General features: G+C 39.3%; 2 protein-coding genes across 6 annotated transcripts in view; one reads left to right on the top strand and one right to left on the bottom strand.

Moving 5' to 3' along the window:
- TM6SF1 (transmembrane 6 superfamily member 1) overlaps positions 1–14768 on the top strand; it is a 30327-nt gene extending 15559 nt beyond the window's left edge. Inside the window, exons 5-10 of one of the 4 annotated variants that reach the window (XM_068991577.1) lie at positions 150–232; positions 865–986; positions 2821–2925; positions 4681–4773; positions 4955–5074; positions 14058–14768. In XM_068991577.1, coding sequence (XP_068847678.1) covers positions 150–232; positions 865–986; positions 2821–2925; positions 4681–4773; positions 4955–5074; positions 14058–14069 — 535 coding nt within the window. In that variant the 3' untranslated portion in view covers positions 14070–14768. Of the gene's footprint in view, positions 1–128; positions 233–864; positions 987–2820; positions 2926–4680; positions 4774–4954; positions 5075–13059 lie in introns of all 4 variants that reach the window. The other 3 variants (XM_068991575.1, XM_068991574.1, XM_068991576.1) reach the window with 3 other exon arrangements.
- HDGFL3 (HDGF like 3) overlaps positions 11096–18599 on the bottom strand; it is a 77143-nt gene continuing 69639 nt past the window's right edge. For both annotated transcript variants that reach the window (XM_068991578.1, XM_068991579.1), the window contains exon 6: positions 11096–15879. In XM_068991578.1, coding sequence (XP_068847679.1) covers positions 15874–15879 — 6 coding nt within the window. In that variant the 3' untranslated portion in view covers positions 11096–15873. The remainder of the gene's footprint in view (positions 15880–18599) is intronic.

Below are 18599 nucleotides of genomic sequence, written 5' to 3'. Positions count from 1 at the left end.
AGGGTTCCTTGTACTGGGTTTATTACTCTTGATTCAGTACATTTTCGATTCACGTACTTTACTAGTTACAACAGAGATCAATTGTGGAGCATCTTATACTAACAGTATTCTAAAACAAGTGTGCTAAGTCAGGATTTTTTTCATTACAGGGAAAGTTATAGAACCATTGGCCTATATTGGGTCGGATCTATTATTATGAGCATTGTCGTTTTTGTGCCAGGAAACATTGTCGGTAAGAAACTTTATCTTAAAATTCACTTTTCTTTTCTGAAACAATGGGAATAATTTTTAAATAGGGAAGCTATTTTGGTTGTGATAGAACCAAGAAATTCCAAGTTTACCAAAGAGCTGTTTTGCAGTTACTTCTTTTCCCTTCCAACTTTCCTTTTAAGAAATTCTGTTGAGCAATTTTCAAAAGTGTACACTGAACAACTAGACTAATATCAGTGATTCATGACTTCTAGAAAGATCTAGTGGGGTAAATATTGGGTTTGTCACTAAATTCGGTATGAAAATATTTCTTACATCTCTTTGTATTATATTTAACTCGACACACAGTGGGCACATGATAAGTATACTTGAAAATAAAGATTCTTGAAAGCTGATATATAAAAGTTATTTATGTGTGCCAGAAATCAGGATATTATATTAAGTCTACTTTTAAAGTACTGTAAATAAGGCATACCTGTTAACAAATACCTAATAGTTTTAAATTAACCTATGCTTCTGGTCTCATTTAAAATACTGTCTGGTCCATATCAGGATTTTAGATGACTTGAGATGGGGAGGGATCCTACATGTTACATGTATGTGGATATACTTTTGGTAAACTTTTGACTTTTTCTTTTTCTTTCTTTTAAATAGGGAAGTATGGAACACGTATTTGCCCTGCCTTTTTCTTAAGCATACCATATACTTGTCTTCCTGTCTGGGCTGGTTTCAGAATCTATAACCAGCCATCAGAAAATTATAATTATCCCTCAAAGGTGATTTTATTAATTTAAATGTAAACCTGTTCTCAAACTCAGAGGTCACTTGTATCCACCAGCTATTGGACTAGACCAGGCCTCCAGGGACTGTAGCCTTCGGGGCAGTCGGTCAGCATGACTATGTTGATTCTGCAGCAGTGGTTCACACCTTATTATGGCGGCCAGAATGGTCTGCTTCTGTGTGATTAGATCTGCTTTGATTGGCTGGGCCATGCTTTTTGGAACTTCCGGTGCCACAGGTTACACTGGCTCTTCCCATTAGATTTCGTATTATTGCCCAGCATGTGAAGTTTATCTGGGGGCTGCTAATGGCCTGGAGTTTGAGCACCTGGGCACCTCTTTCAGAGCTATCTATGCACTACTGCCCCAGAGGGAGGCTGGAGAGATACTGCTGTTCCAGGTAGCACACAGTCAGAGGGTCTGATTACCAGGAGATCCAGGCACATGGAGACTGGCTGCAGGACATCTTCTGAGATACCCCCCTTCCAGTCACAGCCAAGGTGGTCAAGGTGAAACAATACTGGCCCAGCAGGTACTCTGTTAAGGTCTTCAGTTCTAAGCTAGTGACATCTTTCTAAGTTCCTCTTCCTTTTATAGGTATTAGATCCTTAAGCAAAATTGATACATGAAAATATGAGTTACTAGAGATAATCAGAACATGATTCTTCATTTTATAAAGACTTACAATAGAATGCATTAAAATACATTTTAATTTACAAACACTTCATTTGTGAATGTTTGGACACATGCTATGTAAACTCAGCTTGGGACGTTGATAACTGGTGCCCCCTTATACCCTTTTGAGGAATGAGGTGGTTGTTAAAAAAACAAGCAGACAGTAACCATATCCTTAAAGGCTTCCCCAGTGGTTCAGTGGCAAAGAATCTGCCTACAATGCAGGAGATGTAGGTTTGATTCTTGGGTCAGGAAAATTCCCTGGAGGGAAATGGCAACCCACTCCAGTATTCTTGCCTGGAGAATCCCGTGGACAGAGGAGCCTGGTGGGCTACAGTCCACGGGGTCACAAAGAGTCAGACACAACTTAGTGACTAAACAACAGCAAACCATAGCCTTCCTGCTTGCTTCACTGACGCTGATGGCTCCAGGCTAGCATATCTGTACTGTTCATGTTGTAAGACACACAATTAATTTTTTTAAAAAATGTTAAAACACAGTGATGGCCAGGGAGAAATAGGCAGTCATACATTGCTGATACGAATACAAATTCAGAGTCACTCTGCAAAGCCACTTGGCAATGTTATCAACGTTAACAAACTTAACTTTTTAACCTTAGTAATTCTACTTTGAGGGCTGTATCCTAAGAAAATCATCAGAGATTCTGTCAAAGATTTATGTACAGAGTTGCTTGTCATTGCATTAAGTATAAACAGTGAAAATGCCTAAATATCCAACAATGGAACTTTTAACAATATGGTTAAGTACTTACATGTAGTGAAAGGCAAAAAAACAAAATTATATATACTTACACATGTAGTATTATATATAACTATGTATTTGTGACTGGAAAATACAACAAGTGTTAATAGTAGTATGATGGGTTACTGGTTTATTTTAAAGATGAGTATATTTTACACTTAAGATCATAAAAATGCTATTAAAAAAAATATGGCCTCATAGAAGCAGAAGGGCCCTTCAAGATCACTAGGCCCAATCTCATTTCACTGATGAGCAACTGAGACTTGGGGAGAGGAATTATTTTCCTAAATAATTAGTGGTTTTGAATCTTGGAAATTCTCTTATCACGGTATCTTTGTTTCAGTAGATCTCAGATTATTCTTTGGCACCTCATCAGTTACCAACTCTATTTTAGGTCATTCAAGAGGTCCAAGCAAAAGACCTGCTGAGAAGACCTTTTGATTTAATGTTGGTTTTATGTCTCCTTCTGGCGACTGGATTTTGCGTGTTTAGAGGCTTGGTAAGCATAAGGGGCCACAATAACATAAAAAAAACTTTAAAATCAGATTTTCCATGGCACTAACAAAACATACTTTCTATTAGAGCCTGGTGGAGAAGAAAATGACAACCTAGTCCAGTATTCTTGCCTGGAAAATCCCATGGACAGAGGAGCCTGGAGGGCTACAGTCCATGGGGTTGCAAAAATGTCAGACGCGACTGAGCAACCAAACAACCAATTAGAGCCTAGAGGCCTGGACCTGCTTCCTGCTACCCTCCTACCCTCACCCCAAACCTCTCCTCCCAAAGGGTGGTCCCTTCTGGGCTGTTTCATGCCATCTTCTTGAGGTCCTCAGATCAAGCCCTCCACCAATTAATCTTTAAGGCTCCTGAAAAATTAGCCATTCCTCTCATTCTTTTCATTTGTTTGACGTTTCTGTTTGAAATCTCTTTGTTAAGGGTGGTGACTTAAGACTCTAATCAAGCTGGCATAGAGCATCCATGTGTTCTCAGGAGCAGGGAGATGGGATTGAGGACAGGCTATGAGAGGAAGCTGTCAGACTCCTGGCTGTTTCCTAGCTGTGTGGTCTCGGAAACATCACTTAACCTCTCTGATCCTCAGTTTCTTCCTCTATAAAATAAGAGTACCTACCTTATTGTTTGAAGATTAAATGATGACACATCAGGCCCACTTGCAGAGGGCCTTATACCTAAAAAGTACTCAGTAAGTGACTGCTCTATTTTTATTAATCAAGGGTCCTTCAGAGTATCCCAGTTTCATGGTTTATCCTCAGTAGCAATAAATTTGAGCAGCCAGAATTATATGGTTAATTATATTCAGCTGCAATGACAATTACTGTTCTAAGCCTGCTGGCATTGCATAGCAGTTGGGGGCAGAATGCTAAATGTAAACTGATGCACCTGATTCATTGTTTTGGGGTCCTTGGGCTCTAAGGGGCCTGTACGACTGGTAGGTCAGGGTGAGTAGTCCTCAGCGCTGTCTCCCTCTGTGGATCATCAAAAACTTCCTGGAACAGAGTCAGCTGGTAGGAGTGGCCTAGGGAAAGGATGTAAAGGAGAAATCAGGGCAGAGGCTTTGCTCAGACCAGAGCACTGATAACCATATCTGGTTGGTTGCTGTAATTCCTCAAGTCAAAAGAAGAAAAACAGCAACAATAAAAATGAGCTGCAACTGTTTTCTTGCACAGCCATCTCCATGCCCCTGTGCACATGAGAAAAACATGGGTAAAGCGTATACCCTTGGAAGGTGGGGCTTTAAGGTTGGGATCCATTTTAACCAATTCCGCCACTGACGTGTTCATGTGTTACTTAAGTGGGACAACATTTATGGCTAAGGACACCAGGAGTGGTGCCTCAGGGAAGTGGGTTAGAGGGGACTCAGCATAGTTAAGATGAATCTGGTATAGAAATGTACTATTCTTCCTGCAGGGACTAGTTGGCTAGTTATTCCCGGGAAAAGGGAAGCTGATCATTTAAAACAAGCTGTATTTTAATTAGCCAAACCTAGATGTTTAAACTGAACATGAGAAAGATCTCCAGGTACAGAGAATTAGTTTCCATTTTCTTCTCCACTGTTATCCTCTACTTGATCTCTTTAATCTGTATTTATGTTCTCTCCCTTTTACTGATGAGCTTCTGAAGTAGCTTTTGTTACACACAAAGCAGCTTGTGACTAAACTTGGCACATTTAGCCTTATCAGCAAACCTAAGGACCAGATGTGACTGTCTCTTATAATGAACTCATTTTTGTTCTTAGATTGCCTTGGATTGCCCAGCTGAGCTCTGCCGATTATATACGCAATTTCAGGAGCCGTACCTAAAGGATCCTGCTGCTTATCCTAAAATCCAGGTCAGGTGGCTGTGAAGCCTAAGGTTTTTCTAATTTTCTTTAATAATAGGAAAATGTGATACCATGTAGGAAAGAGGAGTTAACATTTTCTCAGCTGAAAGTGTTTTGTGTGTGTGTGTTCTTTTCATTAGGCTAGGTTAACTGCCATTTACTGATGGCATTATTTCTCTGTTCTGTGCAGATGCTGGCCTATCTGTTCTATTCCGTCCCTTACTTTGTGATTGCACTTTATGGCTTGGTGGTTCCTGGATGCTTCTGGATGCCTGATATAACCCTGATACATGCTGGAGGTCTAGCTCAGGTACTGAGAATATGCTGTTTATTGGAGAGCTGGCTGTCATTGTTGGGCATCTAAAAAAAAATACCTCTGCCCTGTGTGTTAGAGAAGGAAATAGTTATTAGATATGTCGTCCTCTTTGCTTGACAGTTCTTTAGAATATGTTTCTGCATTATTTAAATCTCAAAATTAACTATCTGGTAGGTGCGCCATCCAGTCATACAGATGAGGAAACTGAGCGAGCAGGATTAAATGATTTGTTCAAGGTCACGTACCCAGAGAGCGGCACTGCCATTTTCTACTGCTGTTTCACAGTCTCTGAGCACCACAGTTACTAAAAGAGAATTGAGAGCTGTTATCTTTAAGATGTCTGTCTGAATTTAATGTTTCGGAAGTCCACTATCTTATCCTACACAGGACCAGGGAAACTGGTTTTTAACAAAGTTCAGCTCCTGGAACACAGGGCCTGTCATTCCATTCCTCCCTTCTGCTACTCAGCCAGGCCTCTGGCTTAGAGTAGGTGTTCAGTGAACACTCACTTCATGGAACTAGAAGTGAAATTATTGATGGAAGCATCATATAAAGCATAGTTTTTATAAGATAACCTATCAAACCAACTGATGTTAGAAACAAGGAAGAAAATTACTTTTTTTCCTATTATAAATAAAAAAACGGGCTTCCCAGGTGGCGCTAGTGGTAAGGAACCTGCTTGCCAGTGCAGGAGGTATAGGAGATGCTGGTTTGATCTCTGGATTGGGAATATCCCCTGGAGGAGGGCATGGTAAACCACTCCAGTATTCTTTGCCTGGAGAATCCCATGGACAGAGGAGCCTGGAGGGCTACAGTCCATTGGGTTGCAGAGTTGGACATTACTGAAGGAACTTGGCATGAATACATAAATTAAAAAAACCCAGATGAACTCATCTTTTAGAATCATTCTTTGTCTTGCTCTTGTCAAGCAGCCCTAATAATGAGGTTTATCTGGAAGCTCTCAGCATATATGGTTAATGATATCCATGGTATAATAATCCTGCTGGCAAAAAGACACACTGGAATTTACAGAGTTTAAGAATGGTAATGGCATTTATAGGTTAATACAGTGGGCTCAATCTTTCCAATCTGATGTGCTTCTTAATTACAGAATTAGAGCTTAAATAGGTTGATGCAGTATCCAGTCATGGTTCCTGTCCTTTCCTTGGAGGACACAAGGAAAGAGAACTAGTATTTGCCCTCCTTGCAGACCTCTGAATTACTCTATTTCTCAGGCCTTGGTTTTTGGGTCTTTATTTCCATATCTTTTAATACCCACTATAAGGTGATGGCTTTCAAATTTCTATCTTTAGCTCAGACTGTTTTGATTCCTGTATTTAATTCTAGAGTCTCTGACATCTCAGATTTATGTCTAAGATAGGACTCCTGATCCTGCCCACTTTTCTTCCACTTCCCCCATCTCTGTAAATAGTCCTTTGTGGTGTCTAGCAGCTCAGGTTAAACACTTGGAGTAATTCTTCACACTTACCACTCCTCATCCTCTATCTGTAGCCCATTACTAGGTCTGGTTAGTTCCCACTCCAGAGTAATTCTCAAACCCACCACTTTTTTTCTTTTGGCCATGCAGCATGTGGGGTCTTAGTTCCCCAATCAGGGATCAAACCTGTGCCCCCTGCATTGGAAGCACAGAGTCTCAACCATTTGACTACTACGTAAGTCTGCAAATCTGCCACTCTTTTTTTTTTAAACAGCTCCGTTGTAGTCTGGGCTCTCATTACCTTGCTTCATGCAAGGCAAGCCACGCTGTGTTCTACTCACCTACTTGTGCAAAGGCAGGTTGTATGCTCTGCTGGAGGAGCAACTACTCAAGTTTTATTTATGCTTGTGCAAAGATCATATGGGATGTTTTCAAAAGTCAGGCCTGGCATGGACCCAGCTGCAAAGGAAGCTGATACATGTGGTCTCCCTGTGTGCTTCAGAGGAAGGAACTGTGTGCTGAACACAGAGTATCGTCTCGGCAATTTTTTTTTTTTAAAGCCTCACTTAAAGATAAGCAAGTGGAACTCAGGCTAGTTGTTACTTGCCTAAGGTCACAACATTACGAAGTGGCACAAGAGGAATTCAGAATCCCATGTGGCCCCAGAGCCCATATTCTTCCCCGCTGTGCTGTCCCTCTCCTCTTGCAAACAGTGAATTAAGCTCCAGCATCCTACAGGATAGAGTAGGGCTTTGTACATGGCATGGATGAGGCAGAGGACCTGCTGGGGGTAGAAGGCAGTGACACCTGAGCTCTGGGCTTTGTGGGCTGAATAGATTTGAAAAGACTGAGGAAGCCTTTAAATGCTGGAGTATGCAGTAGTTAGAGGGTACTGAGGGCCTCCCCCAGCTCTTACTGGTCCCTTGATTAGATTGTTCAGGGTGTAGCATCTACTCACTGCCCGTGTGCTTTGCCTGCCCAGGCTGGCTTCCTCTGCATGCTGTGTCCCCTGGTCTGCCCCACACCAGGCCCTGATGCAGGAACACTAAGTGTCACCAGCTAGGAGGCTGGTAGGAGTGAGGCCAAGACCTGAATCTGGTGAGGTCTCAGGAGACAACCAGAGAACTAAGCAGGAAGCCCTCGGCCAAGGCCTAGTCATGCACAGCGTCAGCAGTCAGGAGCCTTGGGATGGACAGAGCTTGGGGTGAACAGGTGCTTCAATCTGTAACAGTTAAGACCAGCCCCACACGAAACCTGCTAGATAGGCTGAACTGGCAGACAGGCACTTGGGACTCTAGCACATGGTGGTGGTAGTTTAGTCACCAAGTCATGTCCGACTCATTGTGAACCCATGGACTGTAGCCCACCAGGTTCCTCTGTCCATGGATTTCCCAGGCAAGAATACTGGAATGGGTTGCCATTCCCTTCTCCAGGGGATCTTCCTGACCCAGGGATTAAACCCAGGTCTCCTGCATTGCAGGCAGATTCTTTACTGACTGAGCCACCAGGGAAGCCCATGACTCTAGCAGAAGTCCTGGGAAAGGCAGTGTGGAGCGCAGAGCAGATGGCAGCGGCAGTGGTTTCAGCCATACACCAGGCCTTGCAGAAATCTCTGGGCTCATCCCTCACCAACGGATTTGTAAAGGTAGCCTGAGGCTGTGGACTGGATCCTGTAGGTGTCAGAAGGATGTTTCTCCCAACCAGCAGAACAGGGATGGCCTGAGAATCATGTGTCTGACATACCCGTAGCTCCTAGCTGGGCTGTAACATCTACCTATTCAGAGCATTTGGCCTCAGGAAGACCTAGAAATCATACTGCAACAAGACAGTGCAGACAATGAGAAGGCTGAATTACCGTTGTGTGATTTCTGCTTGGCAAATAAATACTTGTTTATGAAATGAATTCTCATTGTAAGAGGACATTTGACACACTCGTCATAGAAGCACTCTCCATAGGCTTGACTAGCACCCCTAGCTTGCAAAAACTACCACTCCTGATTTAGAAGCTTTATGGATTCATGATCCCACTGAGTTTATAAAAATCTGCTTTTACTGGAAGATCTAGTAAACTCCCAAGAACCTGCAACTTAAGAAAAAAATCTCTGAAAAGCTTCTAGGTCAGTACAAGTCAACAGAAGACATAGCTAGTAGTTATGAGGGCCCTCGTTTCTGACCATTTAGGAATCTGCCAAGCCTGCTGCCTTCAGAAATCAGATAAATCAAGAGCTGAAGTAAAATACAGTAAAACCAGGACACATTTGGCACCAAAGAATCCCACTGGGGACTTATTCATAACCCAAGTCTCTTTCCATGTAAAATTAAAGTTTCAAGTCTAATTTGAAAAGTACTGAGTTGGCCAAAAAGTTCGCTTGGGTTTTCCTTTAAGATATTTTGGAAACCCATATGAACTTTATTACAGGCTGCTTAGGTCTACTCATTAGCCATTTCTATTAGTGGAAGAATTTATCCCCGAAAAGATGTAGTTAATATGGTTAAGAACGTGAGCTCTGGAAGCAGACTGGTTCAGCTCTCGGTCTGTCACTGATTAGTTCAGTGACCTTGGTGACTTAACCTCTTTGTTTCCTCTTAAGTAACAGTACCTTCCTCATAGAGTTGCTGCAAGGATTACTTACATGAAGTAATCTCTGCAGAGGGTGTAGAGTAGTGCCTGGCACATCAAAAGCTGTGGGCCTCTTTGTTGCATTCATTACTGCTGTTGTTAGAAGATCCCCAGTGAAAGTTTTGAGAAATGCCTTGTGTTTCTCAGAAGATACATGATCTGTAGCTCTGTATGTTGTGTATAGTTACCTAAACATCAGAGAAACTGGAAGCAGCTGTGGGACATATTCACAGTGGGTGTGGCTGGGAGCCTGCCGTGCCATTCAGCAAGCAGGCTGCAGCCATAGAGGCAATGCATGACCCTTCCCACTGGGTTCAGACTCGCTCAGTCCCCCGTCTATTCAGGTGCCAGGTACTGTCTCACAAAAGGGTCTGGAGGCTTATCTGTGGGTGACTTGGTTGTCCAGAGTTGACTCTACTGGGAGGCAAATTCTTGAAGTTTTTTCCTTTATGGAAACCTTTAAGAAACATCTGAGACTAAAGGTTTAGAAAGAACTTGAGTAATTGGCATACTAATTACAAATCTCATTTTAATCATTTGCTTCTGATGTTGATTCACCTCTAAACATCTTCATTTAGATTTAAAACTAGAGTTTGGGTTTATTGTCTTTATATGCTTCTTATTCTTTGGTGGAGACACACAGTCTTGGCATTGTCAAAAGATCAGCAAGGGAATCTAAAAACAATGCGCCTGGATTTTCAACCAAGTAGGGTGCCAGCTCACGAACAAGCATTTCAGCTGGGTTTTGTGTCTGTCTATGGAAGAACTCCATGTGCTTGGCACTGTCCTAAGCACTTGACAAGAGATCAAGCCATTGAACCTGTGTAACAATCCTATGAGGCGGGCTCCATTATTACCTTGCTTTTCAGGCAAGGAGCCAGAGGTAGTTACATACCTAACACAAGGTCACATTGCTGGGTTTTGGTGGAATTGGGATTTGAAGCTTTCAGTCTGTTTCCAGATTCAGTGTTCTTAACCCCAAGACTATGGTGTCCAGAAAACCCTAAGAAACAGTAACACAGTTCTCCATTAGCTACAGTATCAGCCCAATAGCCTGGCTGTTGTCCCCATGTTCTCATTCGTTTTTGCCTACATTTACATAGACAAACAAAACTCAGTTCTTTTTTCTGGAACTAAGATTGGGATTTTTATTCAAATTCTTTCCAGGCTGTCTCTGTAAGAAAACAAGAGCTATCAAAAATTAAGCCTTTTTTTTTTTTTGCCTTTATTGCCTCATTTTCCATCCCAACCATTCATTCTTTAAAAATCATAATCTCTTAAGGTAAAAAATGATTAGAATGAAGTTTAGGAAAAATGATGAGGTGCTCAAACTCACATCTCTGAATTCTGGAGGAATTTCTGGGACCTGTAACTTGTACCCGTGATCCTGGCCATGAGTCAGTTCAGTAGCAATAAGGTCACCGGGTCACCAGATGCTAGCAGGATGCTCGCTTGAGCTCTCCAGGCCCTGTTCTAAGGAGGTCTTGTGTGCTGGTGGGGAACATCACCAAGAAGCTCAGTGCAGCCCCTTCTCAGCTGTGTACTTTGAAGGGAACCCTTCTCAAGTGAGACTGAGGGTCTTTTGAAACTTCAGCATCCTGGAAACCAGACACCATAAGCTTTGGGAGGAAGCTGTGATTGGGTTGCTCACTCAGGTATAGGTGAGGCCACTCTAAATACCCTGTCAGAACTATGAGCAGTACCAGAAACTACAGAAGACCGGCCTCAGGCCTTCTGTCTCAATTACATACCTCTTTTAACTAGAAATGCAATCATCTTGGGCTTCCTTGGTGGCTCAGACGGTAAAGGATTTGCCTGCAGAAGACCTGGGTTCGATCACCTCTGCCCCTTATTAAATAATTCTGAAGCAAAAGGCCTACTAAAATAGGTATAAAAATAGAGTAATGCCTTGTAGAAGCTTTTTGTATTTTGACAGTCACAAGACCATTACTGTTGAACGTTTATTGAGCTCTAACAATGTGAGGTGCCACACAAAAATTCAGACACAGTACCTGCCCGATGGGCTTACAATCTAAAGGACATGATCATTTTTTAATGTTCCCATGAGTTTGCTGTTTGTGAAAATGAGGTATTAACTGCACTGGTTAGTGCAGGAAAAGAGCCTATGATATTAGACTTTTTAAGCAGGTTCCCTATGCAAGTAGGCATGACTGTTCATATTAGTCTCTTAAACTGTGGTTTGCATTTCCCCAAATTTGTCTGAGATATATGTAAAGTCTGAAAAGATAGACAAATGCACATTTCTGAAAATCAGGGGTCAAATCTGGCACCTAGTCCAGAAGAAAAAGTCTGGTTACATATTCAGAAAAATATTTTTATTCAAAATTGGCCCTGGGGAAAAAAATAGTGATGGGGGGGCCAAGTTCCTGTTGGGGGTTCTTAGAATGTCCACAAGAGCAGGTCCTCAGGGCAGCCTCTCAAAGGCCCTTCCTTAACTCTTTTCTAAGCATTTGGTGGGTTGTGTTTGGGCACTGGCCCTGGGGGCGGTATGTTTGAGGATAAAGCCCTCTCAGTGGCTCACAGATCACCAGGCAGATGATTCCTGCCTTGGCACTGGCCTTTGTCCTTGGCAACACACCACTCACGCTAATTTAATGCCTATCTCCAGAGAAGAACAAGACTACCAGACACCCTCAGGATGTATCAGGAATTTTGTAAAAATGTAACCTGCTAAAATGCCTGTTGCTGATACCATCCGTATACATACTGCTTTATGAAAACTTGTCCTTTTCTTGTCATAAAGTCAAGTGCTAAAGTAACACTTTTGTTCTGTTAACCACTTAGCAGGATAAACTGATTTCATATGGAAGGAAATGTAAGATAACTTATACGTATTTAAAGCAAGTTATTTCATTTTCATTCTCATGATTTCTGTCCTTTTATCTTTTGTCTCTTTGCTCTGATCCTGATAAAACTAGTAAGTCACCACTTACTACATTTAAATTCCCAATCCTTTATTCATGTATATCTTGAGTTTCAGTTATGATATGAAATAAAGACTCCAGGGGTGCATTTTGTAATGATACAAGGATCCTGAGGAAATACTTTCACAGAAGCCTTTTTCTAATACAGTTTTCACCTGAGCTTATGAAAAGTATCAAAAAAGGCCAACTGGCACATTCTGGAATGTATGTTCTGAGCAGGTATCTAAATACAAGTGGGAAGTGCTTGCCTTTATGTTTTGTAAATTCAGCTTTTGCTGACAAGCTGGACGGACATCTCAATAATCTGATGTGAAAAAGTTGCGTGCGTGTACATTTGCCATTTTATAAAAGAGCGAACAAATCCATACCCCCACCTTATCTTACAAAACAACCCTTAGTATTTTTTAAGTTGCATGAAAAACAAATATACAAGTAAAAAAACAAGCAAAATGCATAATTAAGGGCTTTGAGCTCTTGCTCCAAGGAGTAGGTGAAAGAATTGATATAAATGAAGCTGAGGTTTTCAGAGCTTCTCTTTAAATAGCTATGCTAAAAATATTTCAGCTGTCTAATCTCTGTACTTGCTTCATTTTTACTAGAACACACTGTGTGAGCTGCAGCTGAGTTCCTATATAGGATATCTCCAGAATGCAAATCAGGACAAGGCAGATTTTATTCAGATTTTTCTTTTGTAAATTGAGCCACTACTTTTTGGTATGGGACTGGGCGGGGTGGGCACTAGATGGGTTAAAAATCAGTTAGCCTGATAAAGACATGCTAAAGAAGGCTTAATTTATTTGAATGGTTATATCAAGACTGACCCCAAGTTCAATGAAATATTGAGGATTCTGGATTGTTTGAAAATCTCATTTTGAGGGCAGAGGAGCGTGGTCTGAATGGACCTTTAGGAATGCATCTGAACACAGAACTTATGCTTACCTCACTCCCCCGCCCCCCTTTTTTTTTAACATGACAGGCTCAGTTTTCTCACATCGGTGCTTCTCTTCATGCTAGAACTGCTTATGTCTACAGAGTCCCTGAAGAAGCGAAAATCATTTTTTTAGCCTTAAACATAGCATATGGAGTTCTTCCCCAGCTCCTGGCCTATCGCTGTATCTACAGACCCGAATTCTTCATAAAAACAAAAGCAGATGAAAAACTTGAATGAAAACACTGTTTTATGTTCTTTCTCTCCAGATGACTGACTTTTGCTATCTTGGTACCTATATCTGGCCCCATTCCACTCTTTTCTTGCACAGGAACATTTGCGAATTCATCAGTTCTTGCTCTGTACTCTGTATCATAGGAATTATGTGGGTAAATCTTTTTTTGAAGGAAAGTTGAAGTTATTCAGAAAGTCTGTTTAAAAGAAATACATTTCAGGGTATTTGTGAATAAACAACCACCTATCTCAATATTGTTTGTATATATTAAATATAAGTGTGAAAAATTACAATTTAGCTCCTATAATAATTAACATGAAAAGGTAACTATTCGAAAGTGAAAATGGCCTATGCATATTAAAAATTTCAAACGAGCAAATACAGATTGGAGGAATATTTTTGCATATAAGATGTATATGCTTTATGATCAACCTCAATATAAAAGACAAATTACCAGAATATTTAAAAATGTTGTTTGAAAAGTGTTTTCCCAAGGAAAGTGAATTATTCACTGGGGTTTCAAAAACTGCTTTCACTGAAATTTTTTATTGAGTCTAAACAGTTAAGAAGGGATCTATAACTTTATTATTACCTTTATTTTACTGGTGACTGGAAATATTTCTATTGTGTTTCTGTGTATATTTTTAATAAATTATTTTTGGCCTTTTATGAAGACAGATCTTATTAAATTTGAAACATATTGTGTATTTTCTTTTTCAGAAAAAGTTCTGTGGTCTTTAGTTTTGTTTTAAAAATCTGTCACTTATACGTTCCAATTCGAAATGTCATCTACATTCTCCTTATGTTTTAGTGTGAGCGATGAAGAGGACTTTTGATGAATTAATTAAATTTCCTTGATTTTAAATTAAAATATTCAAAATTAAAAAGTACCTTGTAAGGACAAAGAACTGGACTGGCTTTCCTACTCTCTTTTAAATGAACTGTTCATCATGTGGAAGCGTGAGTCGAGTATAATAGAGGAAAATCAGTATTTGCTAAATGAGAGAAACAAACCCCAAACACAGCCGCCGCCTCAGTGCCCAGGAGTGGTAAGTGGATCCGTACTCTTATGCCCTCAGGTGCCATCGTCACCACTCCCATCATCACCAGCATCATCACTAATGGCCCTAAGCTTTCAGAGCTTCTCACATTTTTTCCTTCATGCTATTTACTAGCTCGTCACCAAAATAAGAAAACCTAAAAGAAAATGGTGTCCAGATCAGTGCATGGATAAGGTCCAGTGTGAATTTAGGGGTCCACTGAACTGGTAAGTAACACAGATACGCAAGCAGTCCTGTAGCCAGTTCCTCTCCCTACCCCCCAGTGTTAAAAAAAAAAAGAAAAATACAAGTCCTAAAACCCAGAGTGTTTAAAAAAAGAAAAGAAAAAGCCTCACCTGCACTTGATTCTCTTATCAGCTTGCTGTTAACAATTTTTGCTTTAATATATGAATTACATTAATACCTCACATTACATATATGAAGCCAAATTACACTAACTTAGTTGTTTACAACCTCAACTCTTACTCCCAGTACACATTCCAATAAATTTATTCTGTAAAAACAATACATTTTTTTGTTTTTGATTTTTTTTTTTACAGTAAACTTTTCAACTACAAACCTCGAATACGCAAAAGATGTTCCAAGGACAAGCATAACAGGATTGATAAAACCCAAACTGACTAAATGTGTTCTCACAATATAAGTTGGCATAAAAATAAATAAAATTTTCTATTATCACAATTGCAACAATAATGTACACATAATAATGGTTTGTGGATGAGTATTAACTATTCTAATTCTAGTTCCAAAAGAAAACAACAGATTGTTTAAAAGTCTATATTTAAAAGTCAATGCTTTGTCTTACTTCCCATAGGGCTACTGCTGAGTCCAGCTTTAAAATGTAAAGTATCCAGCTTGAGTGATTAGCTCAAATTGTATTGGCATTGGGAGAAAATAAATCACTGCCTTTATCTTGGAGTAACACAAAAGACTCACTTAACTTCACATATAGAAACTTGAGTTTGTGTACGTAACAACATGAGTTTTGAGAAGTATAAGTTGTCAACTAGCTATTTCTAATAAGGAAAAGGTATTTTACAATATGATTCAACTTTACACATGGCCTCAAAACTGAAGGACAATTTTAAGTTCACCTTCAATATGCCAACATTATGTATCTAGGAATTGGTTCCTGGGTTCTGTCACAGAGAAGAAATCCCTTAAGCATTATGTTGAGTGGTCCTTTTAAAAAAATGCTAATTTATATTTAACTGAGTGTTTGGTGACGGTGGAGTAAAAGGCAGAAGAGTGAATGAACATAACTGCCTTGATAAAGGATCCTAGACTTGTATAAGCTTGTGCAAAAATCTTGATAATCCTTAGTGGTTAAGGGCAACTTCATGCAACCAAATAACATGAAATTAAGTCAATAACCTTAAAAAAGGCTAAAATGTCTTTTTTCCCCCAAACACATCAGAGAGGAATGTGAATAATGTACATACAAACTGGGGTTCTGTCAATGACAACAAGGACTATGTGTTGGTTCATATCAAATCTGAGAATATTGGACAACCAAACGTATAACCTTCTTGTGGTTTTCTTAGTATGCAGCATTCATTATGGTGGTTAGGTCTGGAAAAAAACACAGAAGAAAACAAGCCTTTAGATGATTCTGGATATTAACAATATAAGCTACCCACATCTTTATACTATATATCTGGATTTTTTGCGATTCCAATCTGCATTGCAGCATTAACAATACTTAGTAGGAATAGTCTCTAAGGGTTTGCTTTATACCAATCAGTGCAAAAAGCTAAAGGAAAAACTAGGGCATTTTTAGTGTAAACTTTGTCTATTGTCTGGCAGGACACTGAAGTAGCGTGCACTCTGTAAAATTCTAGGACAATGCATTGCTGGGATACATAAAATTAAGGCAAAAATGGAGATAATTCATCTTTGTGATGATTCTGGTATCACAAAGAAAGGTAAATTTCTTAAAATTTTAAAAGTATTTGCAGAATTGCAAATTATTCTGTGTAATATTTATAACTTAATTACTTGTGACAGTATGGCTCAATGAAATACAAGAGTTAATAATATTAAGTCAAGATATACAAAGAGAAAGGAAGCCTAGATTTTTGTCAAGTTTAGATTGTTTCCATTTGACAAAGATAAAATACTTCCATTTCCTAGAAGGACTGTGTTTTAGTTTGGGTCCCACTTTTAATTGTGTCAGGTTACATTTCCCCACCGGGATGCTATTTTTGTTTTCTTCATCATTAACCCAAATACATTAACCCCCTTAGTACTGTTCTTGTGGGATAAATGAAAGAGGGAACTCGGGCCCCCAATACTTTTTCTGAAAACAGCCTGCTTCAGCTCTTCACTTCACTAAGTGAATGAACTTGTTTGTATGATGCTTGTCATCATTCATGGGTATGGTTTTCACTTATGTAGTTGAACTCTACCCTGCACCATACATAATATAAAACTAATTCCAGAACCTTCAAAGAGGAAAGTTTCTAAACCTACTATCCCCTCAAGATAGCAGAAATACATTTCTTAGTCTTCTTTGTTCTTACCAAAATGAGAAAGCCAAGCTTAAAAAAAAAGATGAAAAATCTATGAACTTGCAAGATATAGTGCCTGGTGACTCCTCATTATTTATTTATTTATTTTTCTCATTATTTATTAACAAAGAAAAGCACTAGAAATAAGATTATACTCACAGGCCTTAGAGGATTTTCCTCCCTTGTGAAGGAGGAAAACACCCATTAAAACAATGAAAAATTGTTAATCAACCAAAGAAACTTCTTTAACAATGTCTTTATTAATATTAATGTGAAAGGCAATACATTCTATGTTTACATCATTAGAAAACTCTCAGTAACAACTACTCAATCCATGTTGAAGAATATTTTTAAAACACATGGTCTGATAGTAGCCTCAGAATATTATTAATGCCCCCAACAGTAGAGTGGTATCAGAATGTGACTAACTTTGACGACATGCTTTTTGGGTGGAGGTACTATTAAATGGGTGCTTATATTAATAAAGTCAAATTACAAATTAATTTAACTTCTCATACCATAATCACTCTATCTGCATATGAAAAGAATACCTTGCTCATTCACACTGGTGGATATTCTGCACAGTGTTCCGTTTGCTAGACTGCAGATCTCCCCCACATAAGCAGCTAGGACTTGTGCCTTTATGCACTGGCTGCCCTGCTCAGCGCCACACCAGTTTCATTTTGCACAACGGCTGGCTAATCCACTGGGTTTTCTCTTGAGGCATTTCAATGTGAGGTACACTAACAGGCTGAAGGATACGCAGAACATAGTAAGCAGAAGTTACAGGCTGGAGAAGTCATAGGGTCTTTTTATGGAGCACCAATTTTTCTTGGAAATATGGCAGATAAACTGTGGTTACTCAGACTTGCGTATTTGGCATTTTGTCAAAAATAAATGAAACGAACCTATTACTTTATGGAAAATGACTGACAGTATTCGTTGCCAATGATAAAATTTGGGCTTGTAAGTGAAGGTTGGGATTCTAGAAAACTTAAATCCTCTCTAAAATCATCAGCTTCCCAAAATGTAAAGATTTTTTTTGGGGGGGGGGACAAGATAGTGATATTTAAAATGTGATTTAAAAAATTTCATAGTGAAATATTTGGAAAACTTAAGTAACTCGGGGAACAAATATTTTCCAAATGTGAAAAGAAATTCATAGTGCCAGATGGTCCAATGGATTTTAACCAAACAGAATATAAGAGGTTCAGATTCAACACTGCAACTAACCTCTAAGAAATGACCACTTACAGAATTGGTGTAATATCAAAGAATACACACAATGACCTGAATAGACTATTAAAATATTCCTATCTCCATTTTCAACTACATGTCTATGGAAGACTACATTTTCTTCTTACATTTCAACCAAAATAACATATCACAACAGTCTCAATACAGAAGCAGATATGAGAATATGGCCTGAGAGTTTCTATTAAAGCAGACATTAAAGACATATATATTTTTAAATGTAAAAAAGTGTGTAATTTTTCTCAAGAACTTTTTTTTGGAAAATGTATTTATTTTTCACAAAAATGTGTTATTTTATGTTAAGTAATGGGTTTGCTATTATTTTAAAGTAAATAACATTACAATTTTACTTTTATTTCTAATTAAGTAAATATCAATAGCTATAACAAAAACTCTTTGGGGCCCTTAATAACTTCTAAGAGTAGTAAAGGGGTCCTGAGACCAAAAACCTTGATAAACCACCGGCCTGGAATAAATTAGAGTGAATGGTGAAAAGTGAGGCTAAAAAAGATAAACTAAGGTGAGAGT

Source organism: Capricornis sumatraensis, chromosome 19 (genome assembly GCF_032405125.1).
Source record: "Capricornis sumatraensis isolate serow.1 chromosome 19, serow.2, whole genome shotgun sequence".
In the NCBI taxonomy this organism is placed as follows: Eukaryota; Metazoa; Chordata; class Mammalia; order Artiodactyla; family Bovidae; genus Capricornis; species Capricornis sumatraensis.
Note: the sequence above shows the minus strand (reverse complement) of the source record. Positions and strands in the feature narration are given on the sequence as shown.